The sequence below is a fragment of the Notolabrus celidotus genome, chromosome 1 (assembly GCF_009762535.1).
Source record: "Notolabrus celidotus isolate fNotCel1 chromosome 1, fNotCel1.pri, whole genome shotgun sequence".
Classification (NCBI taxonomy): domain Eukaryota; kingdom Metazoa; phylum Chordata; class Actinopteri; order Labriformes; family Labridae; genus Notolabrus; species Notolabrus celidotus.
Genome location: NC_048272.1, coordinates 10,365,347 through 10,391,855, shown reverse-complemented (window position 1 = coordinate 10,391,855; position 26,509 = coordinate 10,365,347). Strand labels below are relative to the sequence as shown.

Below are 26,509 nucleotides of genomic sequence, written 5' to 3'. Positions count from 1 at the left end.
CTTGCAGGAAAACCAGCTGCCAGTCAACGTACGTATGTATCTTAAAACAGTCTGCACAGACAATGGACTTTGTGAAAGAAGTGAAACTGGCAACCACGCTGTCAACCATTGGTTAGCGGTTTTTGCTGTAGCCATCTTGTTTGTGTGGAATCAAAGGTGATCATATTTTTTCACCACATATTGGAGCATTGCCACATTTCTATCCTTGTTGATACAATGCCTTAAAGAGAAACTTGAAAACATAGCCACACCACAAAACGTCCCCGTCGTCATGATGTACTTTGTTACAAACAGGACCATAATTTGTTAAATAACCTTCATGATGTCTTGGAGAAGACTTGAAACTAACATCTGAGACTGAGAGGGTTATTTTCTCACCTGGTTTCAGAAAACTCTTGCAATCAGTACAGTCGCCCCCCTGCTGGTCATTAGAAATAAAGCAGGTTGGAGGCAAAACTGCATTGCCTTCAATTTTTAGAGATGAGGTCATGTCTGGTTTTCATAAACAGTTATTGGTTCCATCACATAAAAGTTTTAAAAAGATGGCTGACTTGTTATTTCACCATCTCTTCCAAAACGACTGATGTAGAGGTTTACAATTGGCTTAGTAGGTCAGTTGGATTGTAACAGAAATTGGCACAGGGTGCAATATGTTTCATTTTTTAATGATGACCAAATATATATATATATTTAAAGGGGAATATGTGATCTTGGTGGCTTCCTTTTGAGAGCTACAGTGAAGCAGTTGGAGTTGCAGTTAAGAGATCAAACTCTGTATTGTAGTTTAATGAGACTTGGGAGTTGTGTGGGGTGACTTTTTATGAAAACTGTCTTACTTATTATTCTTTACATCAACAGTTTGGTGGCTCCCCCTCATTCATCATGCTGAAATTTTCCACCCCACTTCCTCTGTTGGCCCTAAACATTTTCTTTAGAGGCAGGATTAAAGTTTAAGCCCAAAGGTTGGCAGCATAACTGTTACTTAGCAACCATGGTGGGATGGAATGCCAAAGAACAACAATGGTCCAGAGACTTCCCAAGTTGCTTGTTTTGAAGTTGCCAGTTGCTTTCAGTTTATGTAAAAGAAAAAAAATTGGATTTTGTTTGAAAGCAGGATGCGACAGAAGTTAAAGCGTGGCCTGTTTGATGAGCATTTCTTAAACAGTAACATGTTGGAACAAATCTGACACTGAATGTTACACAGCACAGTTTCAGTCATCCATGGTGTGCAGCAAGGAACCGTCACATTTTAAGGTTTGCCATGTAATGAGAAGTAAGCATGTTTTTGACTCACCAATCCGTTATTCCAAAAAAAAGACTTGAAGCATGAATTACAATAAAAGTTTTATAATTCCTAGTTGTACATCACACACAACTTCAATTGCACACTTTCAAAATGTGACTTAAATCTAATATCAGAAAACAATATCGCTGTCTCTTGTTTGCTGATAAAGGTTAATTTGTTTAACACAACATGATTAAAAGGTTATTAAAGTTGTTCTGCAGAGTGACTCCAGCAGTAAATACAGAAGAGTTTACAGTAAGATTTGCTGCTCTATGCACCTGGAGAAAATTGAGGATGGATCGGAGTTGAATCTACTAGGACAGGATTTTTAGTGTTGCATGATTTTAAATTATAGAATTTATCTTTTTTATCGAAGTTCATTCAAACTCTTATACTGAAGTACAACTGAGATCACTTAATTTAATTTATAGATAATACAATTTAGCTGTAAGAATTCGAAAAGAAAAATATAAAAATTAAAAACAACAGTAATAAAGTGATAGTGTCCCTTCAGTATTTATTAAAACTCACCAATTAGCAAGACTTTTGGATTTGGTACTTCTTCTTTCTTACTTAAATAGGGGGTATTATACTCATTTTCAGGCTTAATATTGTCTTTCTGATAGCTGTGTTAGTAGCTTTACAGAATTTAGAGCTCAAAAAATTCTTTACTAATCTGAGATCAGTGTCTTTGAAAACCCTCCTTTAAGCCTCTGCTTCATTTTTGCTACTGTCTCTTAAGGCAGTTTAAAGAACCCAGCACTCGAGGACCCTTCTCCACTGTTGCCATTGAGTTAACCTGCATTTCTCTATTTGAAATGACAAATATGTCATGAAATACAGCCATATGTTTTGGACCCTAAATCTGTTCGGATCTGATCTGAAAGTTTGGAAAGGGGAATAAAAGTAACTCAGCAACAAAGAAGAGGAAAGTGCTACATTTTTTATGTTCTTTTAAAGAGATTTACTAATTAGTGATGTGACAATCTGAGCAAATCTCGTACTAACCTCACTAAGTTCTCATGTGACTTTTTGAACAAGCTGTTCAGAGCATACCACAGTCTCAATCTTGGATTAATACAACACATGTTTATCTCACAATTTGTAACGTCTCTCACGTTGATTATTGACATCCAACTTTTACTAAATACTTGTTTGTAACATTTGAACAAAAAACATTAATGCCACCTCTGTTACCCATGAACCTAAATGTAAATTTAAGGCTGTACATTATTTCATGATGATTGTTTGGATTTATTCCTCTCTCATTTCTTTGGGCCTGTTTATTTTTCATGTTTTCTTTTTTCTTTTTGAGTAGTTGTAGGTTTAGATGGTGGTTTTATTTCTGATTCATTATCTTCTAATTCTTTAAGAAGAGGGCTCTTGTTTCTCCATGTTTCTTTCTATACACAAAAGAGACTGGTTTGAAGTAAAATTTGATAATTGTATATACATTTAATATTTGAAATACACTCATGTTGCCACAAACCAGATTTACTCTTAAACGAGGACACATTTACCTTCTGATGAGCAAGGAAAGTACTAATCTGTAATATTTTCAGTGAGATATAAGCTGCATTATTTCCTTCAGGCAGTTGGGACGCATTTTCCCATCTGTGAACTCTAAAGTAATCCTCCATTCTTCACAAGACTAAGCACACTCTTCTGCAGACAAATCTCACACTATAACTTTAACAGTAAATTGATCTCTGGTGTTGAAATAGCGGCTTTGCTTTGGCTTTGCAAAGAGAAAAAAATGGTTATTGTACAAGGTTGCATGGCCAGATGCTCGGGAGTGTCTTGGGAGGTCTGCCTGCAGAAATATGGTGCAAAAAGGAAACAAAACGGTGCCTGAAGAAACTAAACTGATGGTTCATTAATTAACCAGACAACACTGAGGAGGAAGAGGGAAACAATGAAGGTCTCCAGTCAATCCAGCTCTGTCTCCAGAGAGTGCAGCGCCTCGGGGAGACACAGGAACAGAAAAACTCTAGTTGTTTCAGAGTTTCTGATTCAACGGCGCCATGCTGGTTTGTGCAGTGCACTCTCACTGTGCAGATGCTGGTGTCATAGTGATTTACTGAAAATGAATGTTTATAGATGTAGTTTAGAAATATTTCACTTTCAATTTATGTAGAGGGTCTTGTTCTCTTCCTGCTCCTGCTTTTTGAATATGTCTGAACGTTACAGACTTGAAAGGCGGCCCTGCAGGGCGCCAGCAGTGTGCATCTCTGAGCCTCTCTGCTCTTATTACTGCAGTTACTCTCCTGGGAAGAACCCCCTAGTGGATCGAAGGAGGGGTGATCAGTGACGCAGAACAGGCCGAGGGGAGGTGGCGAAGGAGGGCATTGAGGATGGTGGAAGAAACAGCAGCAGGAAGAGAGAGAAAAGAGTGAGGGAATATCTATCACTGCAGAAGTTACAGCGCAGGATCAGGAGAGGAATCTTAATAATCATGAGGACAAAAATCCTAAGAGAGAAAGTGGTGGATGAGTTGAGGGATTTGGGGGCTTTTAAACTTCTAGAAGAGGCTGATTGATGAAGGTGGATGCAGAAGGGGAGAAAGAGAAGAGGCTGCTGGTCTCTCTGCAGTGCTGCCTGAGGTATAGGAAAGGGCAGGGCAGATGAAGAGTCCACAAACCGACACAGGGAGAAAGAGAACCTGGGTCGCTCTCAGCAGTTTAAACTCCTACAGCTAATGAGATGCTATCAATCACACAGTGGAGCACTAAGCGAGCGGGCTATTGTCTCCACTTTTGATGTACAGTATCGCACAAAAGGTCGACTTCCTGGACAGGTGGAGGAGCCTTTTGGACTGCTGCCAACACACCCAGTTTCCTGTCAGTAATATTTGTTACAAAAAGGAGAGCAAGGAAACAAGGAATGGATGAAAGGAGGACTGCTTGTAACTGCTGTGAGAAACATCAGGTTCATGATAAAACAGAACAACGGCTCTCACACACTCCTTCCTCAGCATCTTATAAATGTATAAAAAAGAAATTCTGTTATTCCCCCCAAAATAGATTTATATGGGTTTTGAAATGAAACCTACAACAGAAGCTTGCATCATACTGTTGTCCTGACAGCTGCCGGTGGAAGTGGTGCGGTCTTCCATTGAGACATAGTTTCATCAGAATACTTTCAACTTGGACATAAAAGTTTCACATTATTTTACTCTACTTTTTTGTACATTTTCATCTCATAAATATGACCCACGCTGCTATTAGTGAATGTTAGATTCATGGTACAGGCTGGCCTGTCTTCTAAATGAGATCTCTAACTCCAACAGTTTTATTGGAAGTGATTTAACTATCATGATTGGTTCTTGTAGATGCCATGAAATCTTATTGATAATATTGTTAATACTTAAACAAGGCATTAACAAACAGAGTGCTGAGATCAGGATCTATCTTGGTGAAACGCTCACAGAACTGGGCATTTTAAAATGTAATAAAAAGATACTCAATGTTTAAATTGATCTATTGAGCGTCATGATTTTCCTCTATCACAAATCTGTATATTGTACTGGATTAATTGAAACATAATAGCTGGAAAGCCAAGAGACACATGACTTTGAAGCAGGATCCATTTAGTTGATTTAAGCATAATTTTGCTCAAGTAAAGTTAAACCAGTGTAGATCTGAAGTACTGTTATAGCCTCTCAGAGTCATACATTTTATAAAAAATGGACATGGTCTCTTTGACATTACCCATTTGTCTCTGAAGAGATGTTTTGAAGCCCAACAATGGTGGGTGCCATATGGGAAATGCTGGCTCAACCAAATTTTCTCTTAATATAGAAACAGGCAAAAAGATGGAGCTGAGGCAGGACTTTAGCACCTGTCAGTCAACTCAGCCTAGCCCCTATTATGCAAATATATATTTGACTTATCCCCTTGATGAAATCTAAATGGATTCACCCCTGGTGCACCATGTGTAAAAAAAAGAAATGGTCTACATAATCTAACTTGTTTTTGCACCAGGCTGTAACCATGTTTCATATGCTGTAAAAATCGCATTTTAAAATGCGACCTCATGAGGATTATTTGGCTTTTTCAGCCAGCTTAAAGTGGACACTCAAAGAACTGTGGTCTCCTGCACTTCACTTTTTCATAATGGCTTCATTTTTAACGCTGTCGGTGGCCGCTAAATAAAAACATTGGACATTTCACTTACAGTAAAAAACAGGATGACATTTAGACTACATATTTTAAGGCCCTGCTCGCCGCTAGTGATGTTTATCCTTTTCTGGTTGATTAGACCTTTGTTCAGGTTGATAGAGATCTGCTAGGAATTGTATTTTAGTGCCCTCCACTGTGCCCTCCAAGTGAAAAAAATGTAATCTGGTGTTGTATAGGATGCCCCACACACTTGAAAATGAGTTAACCTGCCTCTGAATAGTCCCTGTTTGTATTTAACAAGGGTGTAGTGGTTATAGATTGAATCTGAGTCACATGATTGAAAAAAGAAAATCATCTCAGACTTAAAGCTCCTGTGAGGAGTTTCTAGCTTAATATGAAGAATACTGAAACTAATTGTGATGCTTTTTTATGACCTTCAAAAGCAAACAAGACTGTCCATGACAAGATTTACAATTTCTATATTGTAAATCTTAATGCCTGTAACCGCTGTAAGGGTCAGGTGTAAGACGAGACAGTTTACAGTACACTAAAGAAACAGACTCTTTTCATTTGTTCTTCAGCAAATATTCCCAGTGAGTGATAAAAATCATTTTGCAAAGAAAGAAGGATGAGATTTGTAGACAGAAAACAAAACATGTACAGGACAAAATAAATAAAAATGTACCGGGTCCTGTTTTGTCCACAGGGGAGGCCATGTCAACACAAACTAATAGTTCCTCACGGTAGCTTTATCTGGGGCTTTAAACAGTCTCTTCCTTAAAGAATTTCAGCTTTCTGTGTGCTGCTTTCCACTGCATGTTTTTTTTTCTCTTTTGCCCTTGCCATGTCACCTTGTTTTTTAAAGAGTTGTTGGATGTCGTAACATTACCATCTATACTGCTTAAGTTTTGGTGATGTGCAGACAAAGACTTGTTCACATTAACTGTCAACAGCCTTAAAGAACTATTCCTGTTTATTAAGGCTCACACTGAAAAAGAAAGCAGAGCGTTTATGGCTCAAGAGAAGCAGCTTCAGGTACCTGAATAATAATTCAGTAATAATAATTGCATTAAGCAGAAATCTGACACATGCTGTAGATGTAGGCTGAGAAAATTAGGACATTACTTCCCTCAACAAACTCCCTGACCCTGAATAGAAGTCATCATTATAAATAACTAAATGTTGAAGCTGTAGCTGCAGGTATAAAGTGTGCTGTAATTGGTAGATGTGTGAAGTGGTGTGTGTGCGCGTGTGTGTGTGTGTGTGTGTGTGTGTGTGTGTGTGTGTGTGTGTGTGTGTGTGTGTGTGTGTGTGTGTGTGTGTGTGTGTGTGTGTGTGTGACATGTGCACAAAGCACTGTGGTTAAGTTAAAACTTAGCTGAGATGCTAATTGGCACTTCCACTGCCATCCCACTAATTACAGTCTTATGTGGGCTGAAGAATTGACAGAGGGAGAGGAGGAGGATTAGATTTTTAAAAGTGGATTCTGTGCTGCGCAGGAGGGATTTGTTTCTTTGCTGCTCTCTGATGCAGTCAGGGAGGAGTAAGTGGTCAAGCCTCTTCTTGAGATTGGACCTGCACTGAGACATTAGTCAAAGCTGTTCAAAGCAAAAAGCTGATTCAGGCTGTTACAGAAGTGTAAGGTATTGTGAGAGAGAGGCGATGACCTTAAAGACTGTAGCATCTATTGTAACGCTATGTGAGTAGAAGTCATGGTATGGATAGCTTACTGGGTCATTTTTCATTCTCTGAAATTTTCACCATTTCTGTAAAACTCAACACCACAATGGGCAATTCATCACCTCAGCAGAGGTATGTAATTTAACGTGATGAACAGATTGACTATACTATTTGTATTTCACACTCTCATACACCCCTTCTTCACCAAAGCTCAAATGTGATGTAAGTGCATTTGCATAATAAGGAGTGTGTTGATAGAGAATGGGTGCTGAAAGTTTTCTTAAGACCTCATGGTCCACCTCACTGCAGTGCTGAATTGACTGCGCACAGTTGTTCAAAGCCACCATGATGTAGTTTATTAAAAGACGTAATGTGTTTTACAAAGGCATCTTGGCTTGACAGAAAAGTGTACTCAGCTTAATTTTATAAGTCGAATAAGTCTGTTGGGAGTACTGTATGATGTGAAATATTAAAGAAGGTTAGGATGTGTCTCACCCTCTAGATCAGTCCTCATACTCATGCCATCAAAGTTTGACTCTCATGTGAAGCATGGGACTTTAATCTGATCTTTACTGTGTTTTGAGACTAAATGCAAGACTAGCATGCTGCTGAAAGTGAATATTTATGACCACCCTTTTTCATTCTATCTGACATGCAGGAGAATTTTAGAAAAGTATGAATGTAAAGTTTTAGAACAAGATATAAGAGACTGGCCAAAAGAGACTGATCACATGATGGCTAGCTTAAGAAATGCCCTAAATTAACTTCATCACCACTCCTCAAGGGGCTTGAAATTCACTGGATGCACTGTTCTGGAGGTCAGTGTATTAAGGGTTTTATTCACTTTAGTTGAACTTTGATAACTCTTTGGACAGCAGCCCGTAACAGCCCAGCTGCTCTCTCTCCACTAGAAATATTTAGCCTCACTCTGCATAATGATGAATTAGCACTTTTGGTGTCAGTACCCTGTTATGAAAACTTTGGTCCCCTCAGTGTAAATCACGAAGCATTCATTTAATTTCTATGGCAGTTAAGGTACTTAAGAGGAAGATAATGTTGTTGACTACATTAGTTGTGCAGGATACATTCGATGCTTCCTGAGAAATCAGCCATTGATGAGTGGATGGGATGGGGTTGCTGTGTCGAGCGCTGCTGTGCGGTGTCTTTTGCATGCAGTTATGACACTCACTTACGCCTATGTAAATTTTTTCTATTATCATTTTAAAATACATTTTAATTACATGTCTTTTTATAATTGGGATTAATCTGCAGTGAAATAACAACACTCGAGACAAATTTACCCTCTGGGAAAATCAAGTACGCCTCATCTGAATCAGACATTAATTTATTCATCACCCCTGCTGGTATGTAAATACAAGTTAGCATGTTTTAATACCAAGTTAGAGTGCTCAATAAATTATAGGTGTTTAATTTTAAGGAGGTTTACCTGATAAATCATAGCTTGACAAGAAAAATGTGTGTCAATGACTGCTGGTGAATTTGTTTATCATAAATGTCCATCTGTATATCTGTCAGAGTCTCAGATGTATTGTGTGCCAGTTTGAGTTTCATTACAGCAAGAAAACAACTTTTGACTGGCTGCAGACTTTACTGTTGGATCCAAGAGAGCAGGAGGGCAGTTGTGTTCTTTATACTTATATAATTCTTTAGTACAGTATGGCTTATGTGTTGATCTCTGCTTTTTTTCCTGCAATTAGCATCTGTAATAGACAGCAATGGCAGCTCGGTCAAGTGCTATTTATATCAAGAGCAAGATATGTCACACAGCACAGTAGCATCTTTTTAAAATCAATAAAACACAAAGCTGTCTGATTTGACTATTGTTTTGGCTCCAGCTGAGATATACAGTAGTTGCCAGGTTTGAGTTTAGCTTTGCTGTGGTGAACTGTTGAACATCACAGGTGATATTCAATTCTGTTTAAAGGCAGCGTTAGCTGGTGGAGCTGACAGAGCGGGTTCCTGCGTGGGTGATTCTTATCCTTCCATAAGTAGCTGGCTTGTCTAAGCCCTGTGAACATGGTATTCTTAGTTCTATTATTCAGACCTTCAGCCTGCTTCCCTCCTGGTCACCACTTCAAACTACTGTGCCTCAAATATACTAGTCCACTGTAGCTGCTCTAACAGAAAGTCATTGTGTTTTGTGTGTTTCACCCACCACTGACTCCAAACACTACGCTACTGTGTTGTATTACTCAGATTGTTGTGTGGTAAAGGTTCCTCCTCCTGGAGCAGGCTCTGCCCCCCCGCCTGAGTCCTTCAGTTATTGTATATGCTCACTTCAAGGTCATTTGACATCTGAAGTCACGCTAGGATGGGGTTATGATGTTGTACTGACTTTTAACTTTTGGTTGGAAAGTGGCCGAAAGCTAATATTACAATTTGGTAGTTTTAATAGATACAGAAGAAAAGATCATATATAATGTAATATTAGCAAGGAAGTGATTTCCAAGCTATTTTTATGTTAGCTAGAAACCAAACATATTGTTAGCTAGAAATTGGCCAAAATAGCTAGCTATGTTTACGGGTAAAATCTTTCTTCAACCCCATTAAAAACATTCTGATTTGAGATCCCCACTTCATCATTTCCAAGATTGCTAAATAGTAATCCAATTAAGACGTGAGCAAACATGCATCACGCATTAATGAGAAAATAACATTTTTACTTGCGCAGAGTTGTCCTGCCGTTGTATTCTTCTTGAAATAGCAGAGGAAGGGGTTTAATGGTTGGATGGAATTACATTTAAAGCTAGGGTTGGTAATCACGGAAAACTTGCATGAATTTGAATGTAGCATTTCCTCAAGACTCCGTCTAACCGGTCTAATGACCCGTGGGGCTTTGGGGTTACTAGTCACTTTTTTCAAAAGATGAGAGTGAAAACACACAGTCAAACACACACACACACGCTCAAACAAACAAACACACATACACATACACACACACACATACACACACACACACACACACACACACACACACACACACACACACACACACACACATACACACACACACACACACACACACACACACACACACACACAATATCAAGAAGTTGTACTTTCCTTGAATGCAGATCAGAGCATCCAGGCAACAACCAAACACAGACCCATACATGCACACACACGTGTACACACACACTCAAACACAAACACACATACACACATACACACACACACACACACACACACACACACACACACACACATGCGCGTGCAAATACAAACACTCAAACACAGACACACACACACACACACACAACCAAGAAATCTTACTTTTCCTTGAATGCAGATCAGAGTTTCCAGACAACAACCAAACACTGACCCACACAGGAACACAGAAACACACACACACACACGCGCACGCACGCACACATGCACACACACACGCACACATGCAAACAAAATAAAGAAATATTACTTTTCCTGCAGTTGCAGTTTGCAGTTTAGAGCATCCGGACAACACCCAAACACAGAAAGAAACACACACACACACAAACACACACACACACACACACACACACACACACACACACACACACACACACACACACACACACACCTGAAAACATGTTACATTGTGTCCTTATAGCTTCCATACTACTTTGAGACAGGGACATATGCAGACACAGACAGACACATGTATGCATTTTCAAAGCTGCACCTGTGTAAACCTGTTGTTCTTAGACCTTTGATGTGCCCCACCTGCTCTGGGGTCAGGATAAACACCAAACATCAAAGTCAGTATAAAACTATCAGTGTTTGGAAAAGTTCACATTTTAGTCCGAGACAGCACATTGAGAGGGAGCTAAACTGTTTCAAAGGTTCTTGATTTCATTTCTTATCCTACGAAGCTGGATTTTTGGTTATCGAGGTAACTTCAGGGTTAACTCAGGATTTTCAGTACTATGGCTCACTTCTTACCAGGGTAAATCCCCATGGTTACTCAACTTCTTATCTGATCAGATTGGAGAAAACTCTGTCCACTGACCAATCAGGTCGCTCGATAACGGAGCTCTGTGAGCAACATCCTGTTTCAAGTGATGAGGAGCTAGAATCAACTGATGAGGAAGAGGAGCATGGTGTAATGGCAGATGACTACAAGTCAAATGATGGAAATCTGCTTTAGTCATCCATTCCTGATATTGAAAATTGAAATATATTTGTAGCAGACAGAGAACAGACCCAGAGATCCTACACCGATTGTGATAACCCAGAGTATTCCCTAATATCTGCTTATTTTACACAAATATGAGCAATAGAAGTTCATGTAAATGAGGGCCACTGATATAAGGTCTAAAAAGAAGTTTGAAACTTAGTAATTACCCATAATGGCTTGGTAACAACGACTTATGAGATATATCTTATTCATTATAAAGAGTCAAACCAGCCTGGGTCAATTTTGACCCACGAAGACAACAAGTGTTATACTGTGATTCTGTGAAGACATTGAAAACAGTATCAAAATTTTTAGCTTGACCAAATTTTTACAGAGACTTGTCAGTGATCATTAATCACCAAATATACCTCTGATCATAATTTTGACAACAATAATTAAAAATTTCAGCTAAAGCAGACACAAAAACAACGTATGATTTCATTTAAATGCATTATGGACTACATATTTTAAATATAATTGTGAAACCTAAGGCAATGGCTTTGAATGAAGTTGACTAAAGAGGTGTTAAACAAAATTTGGTGATAAATTATATTTTATGCTTCATAATAAGTGAAATTGGCCGGGTCAATTTTGACCCGGGAGGACAACAAGTGTTATTATTTGCTGCAGTTAAAACATAATAAGTGGTTCCAAAACAATATTCTGACCAAACACTCACAAGAAAGAGCCTGTGAAAATTCATGAAGAAATTCTTAGGTGATCATAATTGTTGTCAAAATAATTCAAAAAGTATGTTTTTTAAAACCCCAAATCAAGTCATATCTTCATGTAAATAAGCCATGTTGACCATAAATAATGCACTAAAGGGTTAAAAGTTGTATGAATGAGTTCAAAGGAAGTTGGTGAAAAAGATAAAATACAGAATCTGGTGAAACTTAATACTATAGGTTTTTAAACAGCCATAACCACACTGGGTCAAAATTGACCCGGTGAAGATAAAAATTGCATTGTCCAAACAAGGAAAACACAAGGGTTAAAATAATTAGTCTCATTTTTTACCATCAGATGTCTTTTGGGTTTGTTATTAAGATGCAAAGGATTGTTGTCAATTATCTGATACTAAATATTCATACAACATACACCTACAACTTCATTACATCAACCTGAGTATGACACTGCAGGAAAGCAGCTGTGTGAATACAGGGAAAAGTGGAAATTTGGCTGAGGAAATTGAGGAAAAACAGTTTTTGTAGTCCTCCAAGCAATTTGCAACAAAGATTCCTTCTTTAGCAGTCTGTTACAAGGAGGCATAAGATGCCCAGCCCATCCTCTGTCCTCGTCCCGCTGTCCAGAAAAAAGGTTTGTCCTTCTTGGATGCAGCAGAGGCAGCTGGGATGGGCGTGGTGGGGCTGGTATCTGTGAAAAAGCGCGTTAATCATTCCCAGGCCTGTGAGGGGAAAGAGGTCAGCTAAACATCTCACATTTTCCGAATCTGCGTGCACACTTGGACAATTTTAAAGAGCCATCAATGGCCTTCTGCAATCATTCTGGCTTTCACCAAAGGCAGGAAAGGCGTTAGCACAAGGATCTGGAGGAATTTTTCGAGTTGTGTCAGTGCTGGATTTCCTCCAGGCAGATTTTTTTTCTGCTTAATCTTCACTTTAAATCCGACCTCATCTGGCTTTCCTGGTCCAGCAAAGCCTCTGGGTCCTGGCAGGGCAGATGATGCCCTGTGATGACCAGCTGTGACCCACAGTATCAACCAGATGAGCTGTAAAGTCTGTGTGTGTTTGTTTGTGTGCTGAAGCTCAAACTGTGTGTTGCATGTGGTGTGTGAGTGAAAGAGGGATTTTGTGTGTGTGCTTGCCTGGTGGGTGAGTGGGATTTCGCATATGTTGGCAAACTTGTGTCCATTGGGCTTAAAGTGTAACTGTGAAGATGTTGCAGCATTTATGGGATTTAAGAGATGGCATGGATTCAAATTTTTACCCCCCTGTGAGTTTTTCTTTAAATTGAATGTATCTCTTTACTCTCTCTGTGGTGCAGTCTCTATTCTTTGTGCATTTTGAAATAGGCCACTTGTAAGTGCTACATGCTGCTACATAGTGCTACTTCTACAAAGAAAAGCTTTTCTGTCTTGTGTCCAAAACTGTAGTAGCCTTTGTAGGGAATCAATCCTACCTGATGTTATGTGTCTGCAACCCATGCATGTCAGAGTACCACTGAATCAACCGAGCCTTGAACTGGCTGTGGTGTTCATCGAGGATGCTGTTGGATTAACTGCAGTACCACAGACAGTAGCTTATCCTTCAGGGTTATAGAAACATTTGTTATCTAGGCCACAATGGATTGCACAGTTTTCATGAATAGATCAGTGATGGTTGTGATTATGGATGCCTTATGGCCTGCCTCCCAACCTTCTGATGTCTACATCCAGAAGGAATCCGGTATGAAGGATGATGTGATTTATTTTTTTTATTTATACACAGATTGCTTATCCTTAAGCTCTTGCCATTGTTCAGCAGGACATCCCCCAGTGCGATTATTCATCAGCCGTTGCAGATCATCATACTAGTTTTATGGGTGGATGCATAACTACAGCCCCCAATAGTGACCCCGAGGTTAGGCATCATCTCACAGTGTTGTTTCTGTGATGGTATTGTTATGAATAATCAACTGAAGTAGTTTGTGCTCTCCTGAGCCCTTCGTCTGTTTTGGTTTCAGCATATTGACACAGCTCAGTTTAATCAGAAAGCTGAGTGCTGTATTGCGTTTATTGTTTTCAGCGAGTGTAGCGAGCGATACTGAATTAGTGATTCAAATGATGCTCCGTCGAAAATGCCCATCTACTCGTCTGCTTTTATTGAATAATGAGTCAAAATGACAAGATTTCAAAATGAATCTTTTATTGAAATTCCAGAGTTTTGTGTGCTAAATCTATCTCAATGGTTGAAAGAGGCTATGAAAACTCTACCTGATGCTTGGTCCGAATTCAGTACTGTTTCTGGTCAAACTCTGCTGCTGTGCACTTACTGAAAATGACATTAACAACATTTGTTTGCTGTTTCTTCTTCTTTGTTATTGGCAAATAGTAAATTGTGAATTCATGATTCCATCAATTAAGTGAAGCTCCCCAACACCAGCAGCACTCATGCAGCCCCACATGAGGACACTGCCACCTCCATGTTTTGCTGTAGGCAGTATGCATTTTTCCTTATACTCCTCACCTTCACGACGCTGTACAGTTTTGAAGCCATCAGTTCCAAAAACATTAATTTTGGTCTCATCACTCCATAGTACAGTGTCCCAGTCATCTTCACCTTTATCAGCGTGGGCCCTGGCAAATGCTAGGTGGGCTTTTTGTGCATGGGCCTTAGGAGAGGCTTCCTTCATGGGCGACACCCATGCAGGCCATTCCTCTGCAGTGTACACTGTATTGTGTCTCGGGAAACGGTCACTCCAGTTTGACTTTCTACCTCTTTAGCCAACTGCAGTGAACTTGCATGGTGGTTTACTTCAACCCTTCTCATCAGAAGCCGGGGTGTTAACTTCCTTGGACGGCCTGGACGTCTCTGAGGGACTGTTGCAATTCCAGTTCTCTTCCATGTGGAGCCATTACTGACTGCATGAAATAGGAAGGGTTTTCTTTGTTAAATAATGCCCTTTTATAGTCAGGTGTCTGCTGATGAATGACTAGACTCACCTGTTGTTGAATTGATCAATTAGAACTTTGTAGTCCAATATTTATCTTTGCTCCTAAGACTTTGATTGGGGTGTACTCATTTTTGTAACATGGTCTTGGATGAATTTGTTAGAAAAGTATTTTTTTTCTGTGCACAAATTAACAAATCTTGTTTGCAATCAATGGCCCACGTGTGTGGGAGTGTTTCATAGTATTGTATCCCAAAAAAATACTGATCCTGAAAGGAAACTAAAGGTTTTCTAACAAATCTGCTAGGGGTGTACTCATTTATGCTGAGCACTGTATGAATGTAAAAAATATATATTACAGATTCAATAACCAAATGGAAATGTTATTCTAGTCCAGTTGATTAAATAACTGACATATTACAAAACTTAAGATAATCCATAATTTCCATAACACTGAATTTATCTGTAATTTGTAACATTAGCACAGTGGCACAATTTATCCTGACACATCAAGGGAATTACATCACTTATCAATAAAAGCCCATAAAGAAATGTTTTAATAGCTGAATATATTTTTCCAAAACTTACAGTGTGATGAAAATTTGCAGTCACAGTTGAACAGCACTAAAAATGACTTAGTAAGGCTTGTGAGTAGCCCTTAGTACCGTCCACCTTGTTGCGTTTTTTCTTTGAAAAAACTTCCTTCATTTTGCCCTTTCACACCAAAATCATTAGAGTGAGAGAAATGCAATCAAACTGCAGACGGCAACAAGCTGAGCAACATCAGCCATAACACCGGTAACCCTGGACACTCATCTTCCTCAAGCATTTCTCCTCATTGATGTAATGGATGTGTCCCTGAAGGTTTTTTTTTTTGCACATGTTTCCTCGGGGCAGGCTGCTGTTGTGCTCTTAACAGCGGTACACAGACAGAATCCAGAGGCTATGGATCACAGCAGGCTTGGAGCAGCCTCTCAGGCTTAATGTTGTGTGAGCGCTGGGAGTATTGATTCCTGGTGTCACCTATGATTATAAACACAGATTAATAGACAGTAAGTTTTCAGCCCCAGGCAGAGTAAAATGTTAAAGGAATGGCATTTCGCTGCAGTGTTTGGCTCCATGTTTCGGTCGTTTAATAGAGATGTGACAGCTCGACCTTCGATATATAGCATAAAGTTTCACTTACAATCTGTCCCTGAGGAGAGATTTATCTGTTGCTTTTCCTGTGGTGTCAGGAGCATGTTGAATACTAAGTCAGCTTCCTCCTGCAGTATATTGTCGCTGTTGTTAAATAATTATTTGGCACGTTTACAGCTTGTGTTTATGAGGGCTTCGATTTGTCTTTTTTTGGGTTTTACACAATATTTTGTTTGCAGTTATTTATGATTTCATGTCTAGCTCCATCATAAAGAAGATTTATTTGCTGTTCATTGTTCCATCTGTGTCAACCACTGTTTGTGATGCTTACCAGAGGAGACACTAAGTGTTAGTGTCAGCATTTTGTGTGAGGGGATTTGAACAAACCTTGTGTCTGTGTCTGATGATATCAAAAGCGACCCATGAGGGTTGGGGTCAGAGATGAGCAGCCTCCCTTATGAGATTTTCAAACATCAAACATCACAAGCTAACTCAATTGCGTTGTCTTATGTAACCAGGCAAGGCTTTCTGGCTTAGTTGTGTGCCAAAGGTTAGAAACCCGAAAGGCTTCACATCATTTAGCTTTGTTAATTCTTTCATTGTCGGCACTGCTGTGAAATTCCATTTAGATAGTGTTTCAAATTCCTCCTCACATTATGCCGTGCCAATTTAAATGCATGAGCGGAAATAATAGAAATTTGAACACAGTGGTTATTGTCACCCCAATGAGGAATAATTAGTGTGTGACACAAAAAAAATTTAAATTCTTCTGAGCTTTACATTTGACAGCCTGCTCCCAGCACGGCATCTCAACTCCTTTTTTTATGTCACACTGTTACTTCAGTCTTCATCATATTCACATGGCAGTCTTTTTTCATCGTGCTCAGTGAATTTTAAATGCTGTTATAATGTCATACTGATGTGTTCAGGTCCTAATTAGAATAAAAAATAGTGAATTCCACAAATCAATAATAGTTCACCGCTTCTATATTATTCAAAGAAGAGAAAGTGAGACTGAGCAGTGAAAATCTAGAGTGATGTTTGGTCAAAATATGAGTTAAAGCCTATGAGAGGAACTAGCTGTTTGTGACAATTTTAGCACCCCCTGTGGATAAATAAGTAGCCTATGTCTTATTTCTTTGCTGATACTGTCCTTTTCATGTACAGGTAGTGTGTCTGATATAAAATGTCTCTCTTTTGCCTCTGAACAGCTAAATGTATCACTCACTGTGAAACTTTGCTGTGGAAAAAAAGGCTGTTACTGCAGCCCGCTGTGAATTGTCTTGATAAATACTCCCTGGTGGTTGACAGCAATTAAAAACACTACACAGAAACAATATCTTGTTGCTGATGGTCTCGTTTACTTTTTTAGACAGAGTCCAGAGGAAATTCTACATTCAAATTCATGCTAGTTTTCCGTGACTACCAACCATAGCTTTAAGCAAGCTTACAGTAGTGTTAGCTCGGCAGTGGTTGAATGCTAATACTGCTGTTGTGTGATAGTTGCCAAGTGGTTATACATGCTTTACAACCAGGAGCTCAGCAGTACACCATTAAGGGCTTCATTTTTTGAGCCTCATCCCGAATTTGTTGCTAGAGGACAATGATGATCATAGTGTGGTGAAGTATTGAAATGCTGTACCCAAACCCTCAATCAACACTTTGCCTGAACAAAGAATAAAAACCTTTTATTTTGGAGAGCATAAAAACAAGTTTTTGTATGCTAAGGACTACTCTGATTGCCAATCACCTCTCAAATCTAGCATGTTTCCAGCCAATGTAATTTGTTGTAAATGGTACCTACAGGTCTGTCTCAGTCTCTCTGAATGCAACAACACAAACAACCATGTTGTTATGCTCAGCAGGGCTGGATCTCAGGGCGGCGTGACTCCATAGTAGCATGGTGATGTCCTCATCCTTTCTGGTGTGATGACTGATACAAGGATGAATGTATCTGCCGCCTGCATGACTTACTGAATGCCAGTTTAATTAAAGGTTGGCTGAGGGTGGGCAATAATGAGCAGTCTGCACACCGATGATAGTTTCCTCCTATGTCTGCTTGAATGCCCACTCTGCCTCCCACTAAGTGTTTGTCTCCTTTTTCCATCATGGCACAAACATGTTGTCTGCCTCCCTCTGCTGAGACTTAGAAAGGGAAGTCTTGTCAGATGTTTGATTAGCCTCTCTGACTTCCTACCACACTTGGGGGTGTTTCTGTGGTCACACACTATACACAGAATATTCTCATTAATAACTAGTGGGTGTTTTTCCTTGTGAGGCTGTCCGGGCTGTGTTTTTCCCCAGTCGCTGGTAATGAAGTATTTATATTTATTTATAACAACAATTTCCAGTTCAACAAAAATGAATTGTATATTTTTTGTAAAGGTAATACAGATCTGCTCAGTAAATAATTTACTGTATCTTGTTTTTCGCTTTAGCGGAAAACACCTACCATCAGGGAGAAATATAGATCTAATAATTTTCATATTACTATGATCCTGTGAGAGTGAGCATGTGTGTTGTGTGTTGAAGATGGAGAACTTTTAGCATTTAGCCAATAAGTACAGTAAAGTACCTTTACAACCACAAAATCACTGTTTGTTAATCCTCTGATTATGTCAGATGAAAAAAAACAATCAAACATCTAATTTTATTGTATGTTGCATTGAACTTTCCAAGCTTTATCATCAGGTGTAAAACAATCTATGAGTCATATATGGGTGATGAAATTCATTTTTGCCAGGCATTGTTGAGGCATGGCTAGGCCTTTATGATAGGAAAAAACATGGGAAGGAGCCTTTATCAGTCTCATTGCTTCGAACACCTTTCTCGATTTTATCTTTATTGTTTGTGTACTTCACTCTGACATTTTGTTCACCCATGCATACTTTGTTCAGCAAAAGTTTATTTGAAAGGAGCTTTGAAAATAGTCATCCGTCTGCTGTAGTGGACAATAACACAGTTAATTTTCTTGAGTACTGTACTTAAGTACATTTTTTGAGTATCTGTACTTTACTCAAGTATTATTTTTTGGGGGACCTTATTACTTTTACTCCACTACATTCAGAAGACAATTATTGTACTCTTTACTCCACTACATTTCTATCAGTGCTCTAGTTCCTCACTACTTTTTCTTTGAAGTCAGCTCATGAATTTCCTTCTCTTCTCTGAAATCTGATCCCAAAGACAGTAAAAATGTGTTTGTGTAGTTCTGTTTGTCTCAGTGGTTTAGCCGTACCTGTATACCGTGCGTCTCCACGGTTGAACATGGTGCCAACACAGCAGATTTCACTCAGATCAGGCAATTCATTTAGAGGCGGTAATGATGGGCGGCAGTAGCTCAGTCTATAGGGACTTGGCTTTGAGTCCCAGCATGGACGAAGTTTGGCAAGTGGACTGGTGGCTGGAGAGGTTCTGGTTCACTTGCCTGGGCACTGCCGAGGTGCCATTGAATAAGGCACGGAATCCTCAACTGCTCGGGGTGTGCTGGTTGATGGCAGCATCCTCACTCTGACATCTCTCCCTGAGTGCATGTCCACTGCATGTTTGTGCATAAAATTGTATGTATATACAGGATGACCACAATTAATCGAGTATCGATTAATTGATTGTTAAGAAATTACTCGAAACACGAATTTTTGTTACCAATTTTCCGTCACGTGGAACAAACATCATGTGGTCTCATATTACACTCAGCTATCGTGGAGGTGTTTTAAGTTTAAAGTATGTTTGGATGTGAATCAGCTGTTAAAGGTGTTGCGCACAGCGGAGACGCTCAGCTGGGGGCTGCGGCTGCGCGTCAGGTCTCCACAAGCACTTTTTTAAAGAGGATCAATACAAAACTGCTGCCAACAACGACACGGACACGAAGGTTGACAACTTTACACAGGACATTTCCCACCTTTGGATACGAAGGCAACAGACTGGGGGTAAATTCAGGTACGCTATGTTTGCAGAGCAGCAACATCAGAGCCTTATGAGCTTTTCTGCAGCTGGACTGATTATGACCTGGTTGCGCTCCCGGCTGACACCTGATTGAATACACATGTTTATTTTTCTCAATAAGAACGAGAAGACAGAAAACTTGACACTGTGAGCCTGAAGTACTTTTCTGTTAGTAGTCTCAGCCTTCACTTTATACGACTATGTCCGCGTAGAATATTTTAATGAGCCTGATCGTTGATATTCTGCGTGTCAAACATGTGCCCGTATTCAATCCCGTCAGTTATATGCATTTTGTTGCTGTAGAAAATACAATTTAGGGGGGAAACAACGTATTTGGCTTTGTTTTTGACGTAAGAATAATAGTGTTTTTTTAATCAATTCATCGATAATTGATCGTTAACATTTCCAAAAATCGATCATGGAAAATACTTTAAATGTACATCCCTAATATACACCAAACTGTGCGTGTAGCAAAACCAAAAAATAACACGAGTGAAAGAATTGAATTTCCTCCCTGGGGATTAATGAAGTACGTTTCTTTCTTTCTTTCTTTCTTTCTTTCTTTCTTTCTTTCTTTCTTTCTTTCTTTCTTTCTTTCTTTCTATAATTCTCCACCTGAGCTCCCATGGCCATATCTTCAACCCCTGTTGGAGGATTTTGAAATGAAAAATGATACGTATCGTTTGAAATGTTCTCCCTGTTTCCCACTCTGCTCAAACATACAACAATTCACTGTCCAACCTGAGAAAGCGTGTTGAGCTACGTAACATTTGTTTCATTCCAGATGAACATTTCAAACTAAGTTGTCTGTGAAAACGTTTAGAGATATTTTAGGAAGTACTTTTAATACTTAAGTATTTTCAAAAACAAGCACTCCTGGGCTTTAACTCAAGTAATAATTTGACAGAGCAACTTTCACTTGCATTGGAGTAATATTTGACATGGAGTATCTATACTTTGACTTAAGTAATGAAGCAGTGTACTTTGTCCACCACTGTCTGTCTGATCCGAGTCACTGGTTTGTCAAAGCTGGCTTTCTCCATTAACACCGTTCCTGATCATTCTCTGTGCACCTGAACGCAGCATCATTTCACCAGCAGGGAGGGAGACATGCCCTGACGTGTTCACCTCACCTCGCATATTACGGATAATATTTAACGGGCGGGTTCAATTGTGAGAGTATCCATAACAATGTGAGTTAACAAGTCTGTTGTGTATTTGTGTGACGCTGTTAGTGTAGTAGTATTTCCGGGATGCGCAATGTTATTATCAGTCTGTTTACACAACGTAATCTGAGCTGACAGTTTGTTAGTTAACTGCACTGTAGTTCTTGTATTATATTAGCCTTTGAATGTGTAAAACCTAGTGTTGGTGACTCTGAGTCTCTGTTTCCCCGGTTGTCCATTTGTGCACTACAAGTCAGATTTTTTTTTTTCCTGCTATGGCATGTAAATTGTCTTTCTTTGAATATGACAATTTTGACAGGCATCTGTCAGATAAGACAGCATGGATTCTTGTACAAAATTATCTACCTATATTTCTTTTGAAAATTTTGATTCCCATATAACAGCATGAGAAATGTAAATTTGAAGCATATTTTTTAAAGTCATGACATCTTCTCTCATAATAATGACTTACTTGCTCATCATTTCGACTTTCTATCTTATTTTGACTTTTAATTTCATAATTTAGACTTTATTTCATAATTTAGACTTTATATCTCATAATTCTGACTTTTTGTCTTATGTTTGACATTAGTTTGACATTTTATCTCACAACTTTGACTTACTATATCATTATAAGTAATCAACATTTAGATTTGTTTTTCATTAAGGCCAAGTCTCCTTTAAAAGAAATGAACCTGGTGGAAATGGGCTTCGAAGCCTGAAAAAGTTAGCTCACAGTACCTGAGCATACTTTCTCAGCTGTCCGTCAAACACACCCAACAGCCCTCACCTCCACCGAATTTTGAGTAAAAGAAACATTTTACCACTATATCAGCAAAATATTTTTTTCCTTCAATTCAACTGCTTGTGTTTTCATTTTGCCTGGTTTGAAACCAGAAAGGTTACATACCTACACAGTTTGGCCTCATGGTTTCTTTAACCTTTAACCCCTCGCAGCAGAGGATCAGGCAGGCAGAAAAGAGGTGGCAGATTTACTGCCCACTCCCCAGGGTACACCTCTCCAGAGCACATTCACATAATTTACAGCACCGACACAGACACATTGACAGGCTGTTTTCCCCTTGAAATACAATGAACCTAATCAAACCCTCTCAGAAACTGAGGGTCATGTAGACTAGAGAAAGTTCAAATGTTAGAGGTTTATTGAAGCACCGAGGTAAAGTGTGTTGATTACATTGTTTTCATTCGGTTAAGTCCTTTTTATATTTGGTTTAATTTAACAGTTTTCATTGAGATTGCACATACCCAAATAAACCTGTTGCTTTTTATCACATGGCTTGCTGCTTTGTCACTTATTAAAACCAGTCCTTATGTTGTGGCTGTAAATTTATGTATTGAAATTTCTATTCTTAATTGTAAAAATCACTAACACCTTGATCTAAGTGCTGGAATAGATTCTCTCTGAATTTGTCTTACTGCCAGCAGCCTCATCCTCTCCGTCTCCCTCTTCCTCTCATTATGGTTGCTGCAAAGTAAAGCAGCCTTTAGAGCGCCTGGGCATGAGCTCTTCGCTGTCCAATCTCCATATTAAAGCCTGCGGGAAAGGTCAGCTTAACAACACCTAAACAGTTATTGACAGGTCAGGAGGACAGAGGAGGGAAGAAGGGAGGAGAAGGTCAGTAATCTGGATAAATACCATGCGGTCATGAAATTGAAACTGGCAAAATGTGCAGATCAGGAGGGAAGCTGAGATCATGGTTGAGCCAGGGCGGTTGTGCTGCTCAGAAGGCACCTGAGGGGAGATGCCTACTTCCGTGCATATAAATGATTTTCATGGCTTAATCATAAAAATGTTTCATTAAAAAATTTGCACATATACAGGAGGTGCTGTCACGCCTTAATCTGGCACGAAATCCAACCTTTAGACTCTGAGGAGGATGCATAAGATCAGCAGAATTACTTTCAGTTTTGAAGATTTCTGATCTAAAGCTCTGCTCAAGAGGAAATCCTGGTATCAGCTTCTAAAACAAATCTCTGGCTGATTGAGGAGGTTGCGGTCTCCAGTAATCAAGCTCATATTTTCTAGCATTACAAGCTTTAAACATGAAAGTGAAGCATTTCTTAAAGGAAGTAAAGTCAAAGTAGTGGCTGTAGGGGCATTGATGACTTTCATATGGGCTCCCTCGTTCCATTTTTCTATTGAACTCAGCACAAAATGTACTCAGTGAGAGTGCAGACATTTTGACATTTTTTTAATAGATGAGCTTCAGTCACTGGAGCTTAATCAAAGCCCTTGGTCAGTGTCATTAGCTGAATGTATAGGGCACAAATTGGGTCAGTGGAATGTAGTGAGATCACATAAATGGATGGATTTTTGAGAAAATGGAAGATGGGTGTGAAAGACGGAAAAGCCTTAAATTGGTAAAAAAAAAAAAAAAAAAAGATAGCTGCCTACTTTAAAAAGATGCAGTTCACAACTGCAGTGGTTTTTTGAGAAACTTATATTTGCATCTTCAGAAAGCTCAGGAGTGTGTTCTAAAGTTTCATCATGTCAGAATAAATCACCTGATTTAACAGTCCTGCAATTAACACAGCAACAAAGTTTTACTAGTTTGATCTGAACTTATGGAATCTATGGATCTGATGCAGAATTTTGATGATGAGAGAATAAACATGTTGTAATCTTCCATTTGTCTCCCCTGCAGATCCATCGGTGCATCACAGACAGAAGACAATGGTGACAGACATGTGCTACCCGACAGAGATATCCAGCCTGATGGACTTTGGCACTCCAGACTGCTCGCTAGGCAAAGGTACGCGTGTTGCTTGTGTTGCCTTGGTGACAGCAGGATGTGTGCATGGTGATTTGTTCTGGCAGTTAAAAGACACAGAGCTGTCAGCTCAACTGGGAGGTTCACACTGGAGCAGAAGCCTGCGCTGGCTGGAGGTGTGAGAGAAATCAGATAGCAGCTCTGGGTACCTGGTCAGGAGGGGCCTTACAGTTCACTGCTGGCTCAATAACACGGTTTGTCACCCAGACAGACTGGCATAAGACTGTGAAAGATCCTGCCAGAATAAGAGCATTGTGCATACATTGTGTTTTAAACTCAACAAAGCTTATGGACATTTTTGTAACAGAGTTGTTTAGAAATGTTGCATCGTTACAACCATAGACTGTATAAAATATGGACGTAGGATCAGTGACGTCACCCATCTGTTTCTGAAGCGCTGCTTTGAGGCCAATTGTCTGTGGCAGCCATATTGCTGCTGTCGAGTGATTGTGACGTAAAGAGGTGGGCTTTGAACCTCCTAGCCAACAGCTACAGTGTTCCCGCCTGTCAATCAAGTCAGCTGTGTCTCTCATCGGAAGACTCGTAACCTCAATATTTTCGAAATTGCCACGTTAGAAAAAAAATTCACACCCCTACAGTGTGAGCCGATCAAGACATGAGCTATTCAGACTACACTCGTCTTTTGTACCAGGCTGTAAACATGTTTATTTCTGCTGTAAAGATCGTCTTTTTTGAATTGGTGTGTATGTGGTTTCCAGTACTTCCGGAGCCAGCCTCAAGCGGATCCTCCATGAACTGCAGTTTTTAGCACTTCCACATTGGACTCATATTTTTAGACCGGAGGTTGCCGCTTGGTTACAACCAAGGGAGAGGTTCCGGTGGCTGGTGGGGAGGCTTTCAGCAGTGTGACTGCCCCCTGGTGGCTGGCTGCAGTATAGGTAAAAAAATCCGTCTCCCCCATTCATTTGAATGGGGGAGCAGTCAAACTTTAAAAAATAAATACACGTCGTACGAATGTTTCTCACATCCGTATGCTGTGGTGATATGTAGTTAGTATTTGAGTGTTTTGTGTTCAAGGCCTCTTTTTCCTGAAAACTTTCTTTTTCGTTAGTTATTAGAGTTTAAAAAACGGGGTTTTACTTCTGGCTTTCCTTTGATCCACAGCCGCCGTGGAGTGAAACTTCAAAGGACACACAGCGTCTTGTGACGTCACGCTGTAGGGTAGAGCTTATTACAGTGGCTTCCCAGGCTCTGGCTGCACAATGGCGGCGCCCAGGAGCGGGATTTTTTGGCTTCAGAACCGTACAACGGGAAGAGGCGGAGCAACGCTGTCCATTTTTATTTACAGTCTATGGTTACAACACTGCTTTTTTTTTTTTTAAATCATCACCATTAAAGCTGCTGTGAGGAACTTTTGTTTTGTTTCGATTCTGGCGCCCCCTTGTGGACAAAGTGATACCTCTTATCTCTTGTCCTATACATGCAAAAGTAGTGTTTTCAACAAAAACCTCATCCTATTGTCTTTTAACAGGCAATGTGATTATTTTCCATGAAAACAGTCAAATAAAGGCTGTTTCTGAAGCGAGATATCCATCATCTGGTCTGAAACCTACCCCCTCAGGGCGGTTTCAGGCATTAAAAATGACAACAGAAAAGGTGTCAGTGTTGCTGCTGATGGTCTTGTTTGCTATTGAAGGTCATAAAGAGGCATCAGTATCATTTTCAGTCTGTTTCTCAGCCAGTTCAAAACTCCTCACAGGGCCTTTAAGTTTAAGAAATTAAGTGCTCTATCCTACACCCAGCACAGAGAAGTGCATGATTAAGCTGAAATATCATCGCTATCCTCTACCTGGCGTGGTATTCAGTGCCCTTGCTGATTAAAACGTCTCCCTTTGTGCCCATAAGTGTGTTGGCTCTGAAAAGAAAAACTGTGTTCTTGGGTGCATTGATACTTTGAGGCAACTGTGTCAAAGACTAACAATAACCTGGTCTTAAGTCAATGGTGCTGTACTTTGATACTAACAATAACCTGGTCTTAAGTCAATGGTGCTGTACTTTGATACTAACAATAACCTGGTCTTAAGTCAATGGTGCTGTACTTTGATACTAACAATAACCTGGTCTTAAGTCAATGGTGCTGTACTTTGATACTAACAATAACCTGGTCTTAAGTCAATGGTGCTGTACTTTGATGCTCTTTCGAGAGCACAGTAGCACAATAGTTAGATGCACATACACAGGCAAGTATTCTTATACTCTGTTTGTCACACACCAACACGTTTGAAGGCTCCCACTTCTCAGTTGAATATTGTTGTCAGTGTGTGTCCAGACTGGGTTGGCCCAACTGGAGCCCTGATTTTATGCCAGGGGGGCATGACGCATGTGTGCAGTCTCACACAAATGACTGGTGTTTATTTTTCCTCTTTTTCACCGCTAATCATATTTACTGCTAACATGTAAGTTTTGAACTAATGTATGACTGCATAGTATACACATTTTTAACTCTATGAAGAGGCACATCCGAGTGGCAGTATTTATATAAGAACATGTATGTCCAAAGGCACAACTTTAAAGTATCAACAAAGTGAAATAAACAGACAGCTACTTGCAACCTGGTGCGATACAGTGGAAAT

General features: G+C 39.6%; 1 protein-coding gene and 1 long non-coding RNA gene across 3 annotated transcripts in view; one reads left to right on the top strand and one right to left on the bottom strand.

The window, feature by feature from the left end:
• The window catches only part of kaznb (kazrin, periplakin interacting protein b), a 141,880-nt gene that overhangs the window by 83,808 nt on the left and 31,563 nt on the right, over positions 1 to 26,509 (top strand). For both annotated transcript variants that reach the window (XM_034694777.1, XM_034694786.1), the window contains exon 4: positions 23,790 to 23,897. In XM_034694777.1, coding sequence (XP_034550668.1) covers positions 23,790 to 23,897 — 108 coding nt within the window. The remainder of the gene's footprint in view (positions 1 to 23,789; positions 23,898 to 26,509) is intronic.
• LOC117820885 lies at positions 15,410 to 19,495 on the bottom strand. The gene is made up of 2 exons (XR_004632867.1): positions 19,251 to 19,495; positions 15,410 to 15,898 (listed from the first exon to the last, which is right to left on the bottom strand). It is a non-coding gene; the product is annotated as an uncharacterized LOC117820885 (long non-coding RNA).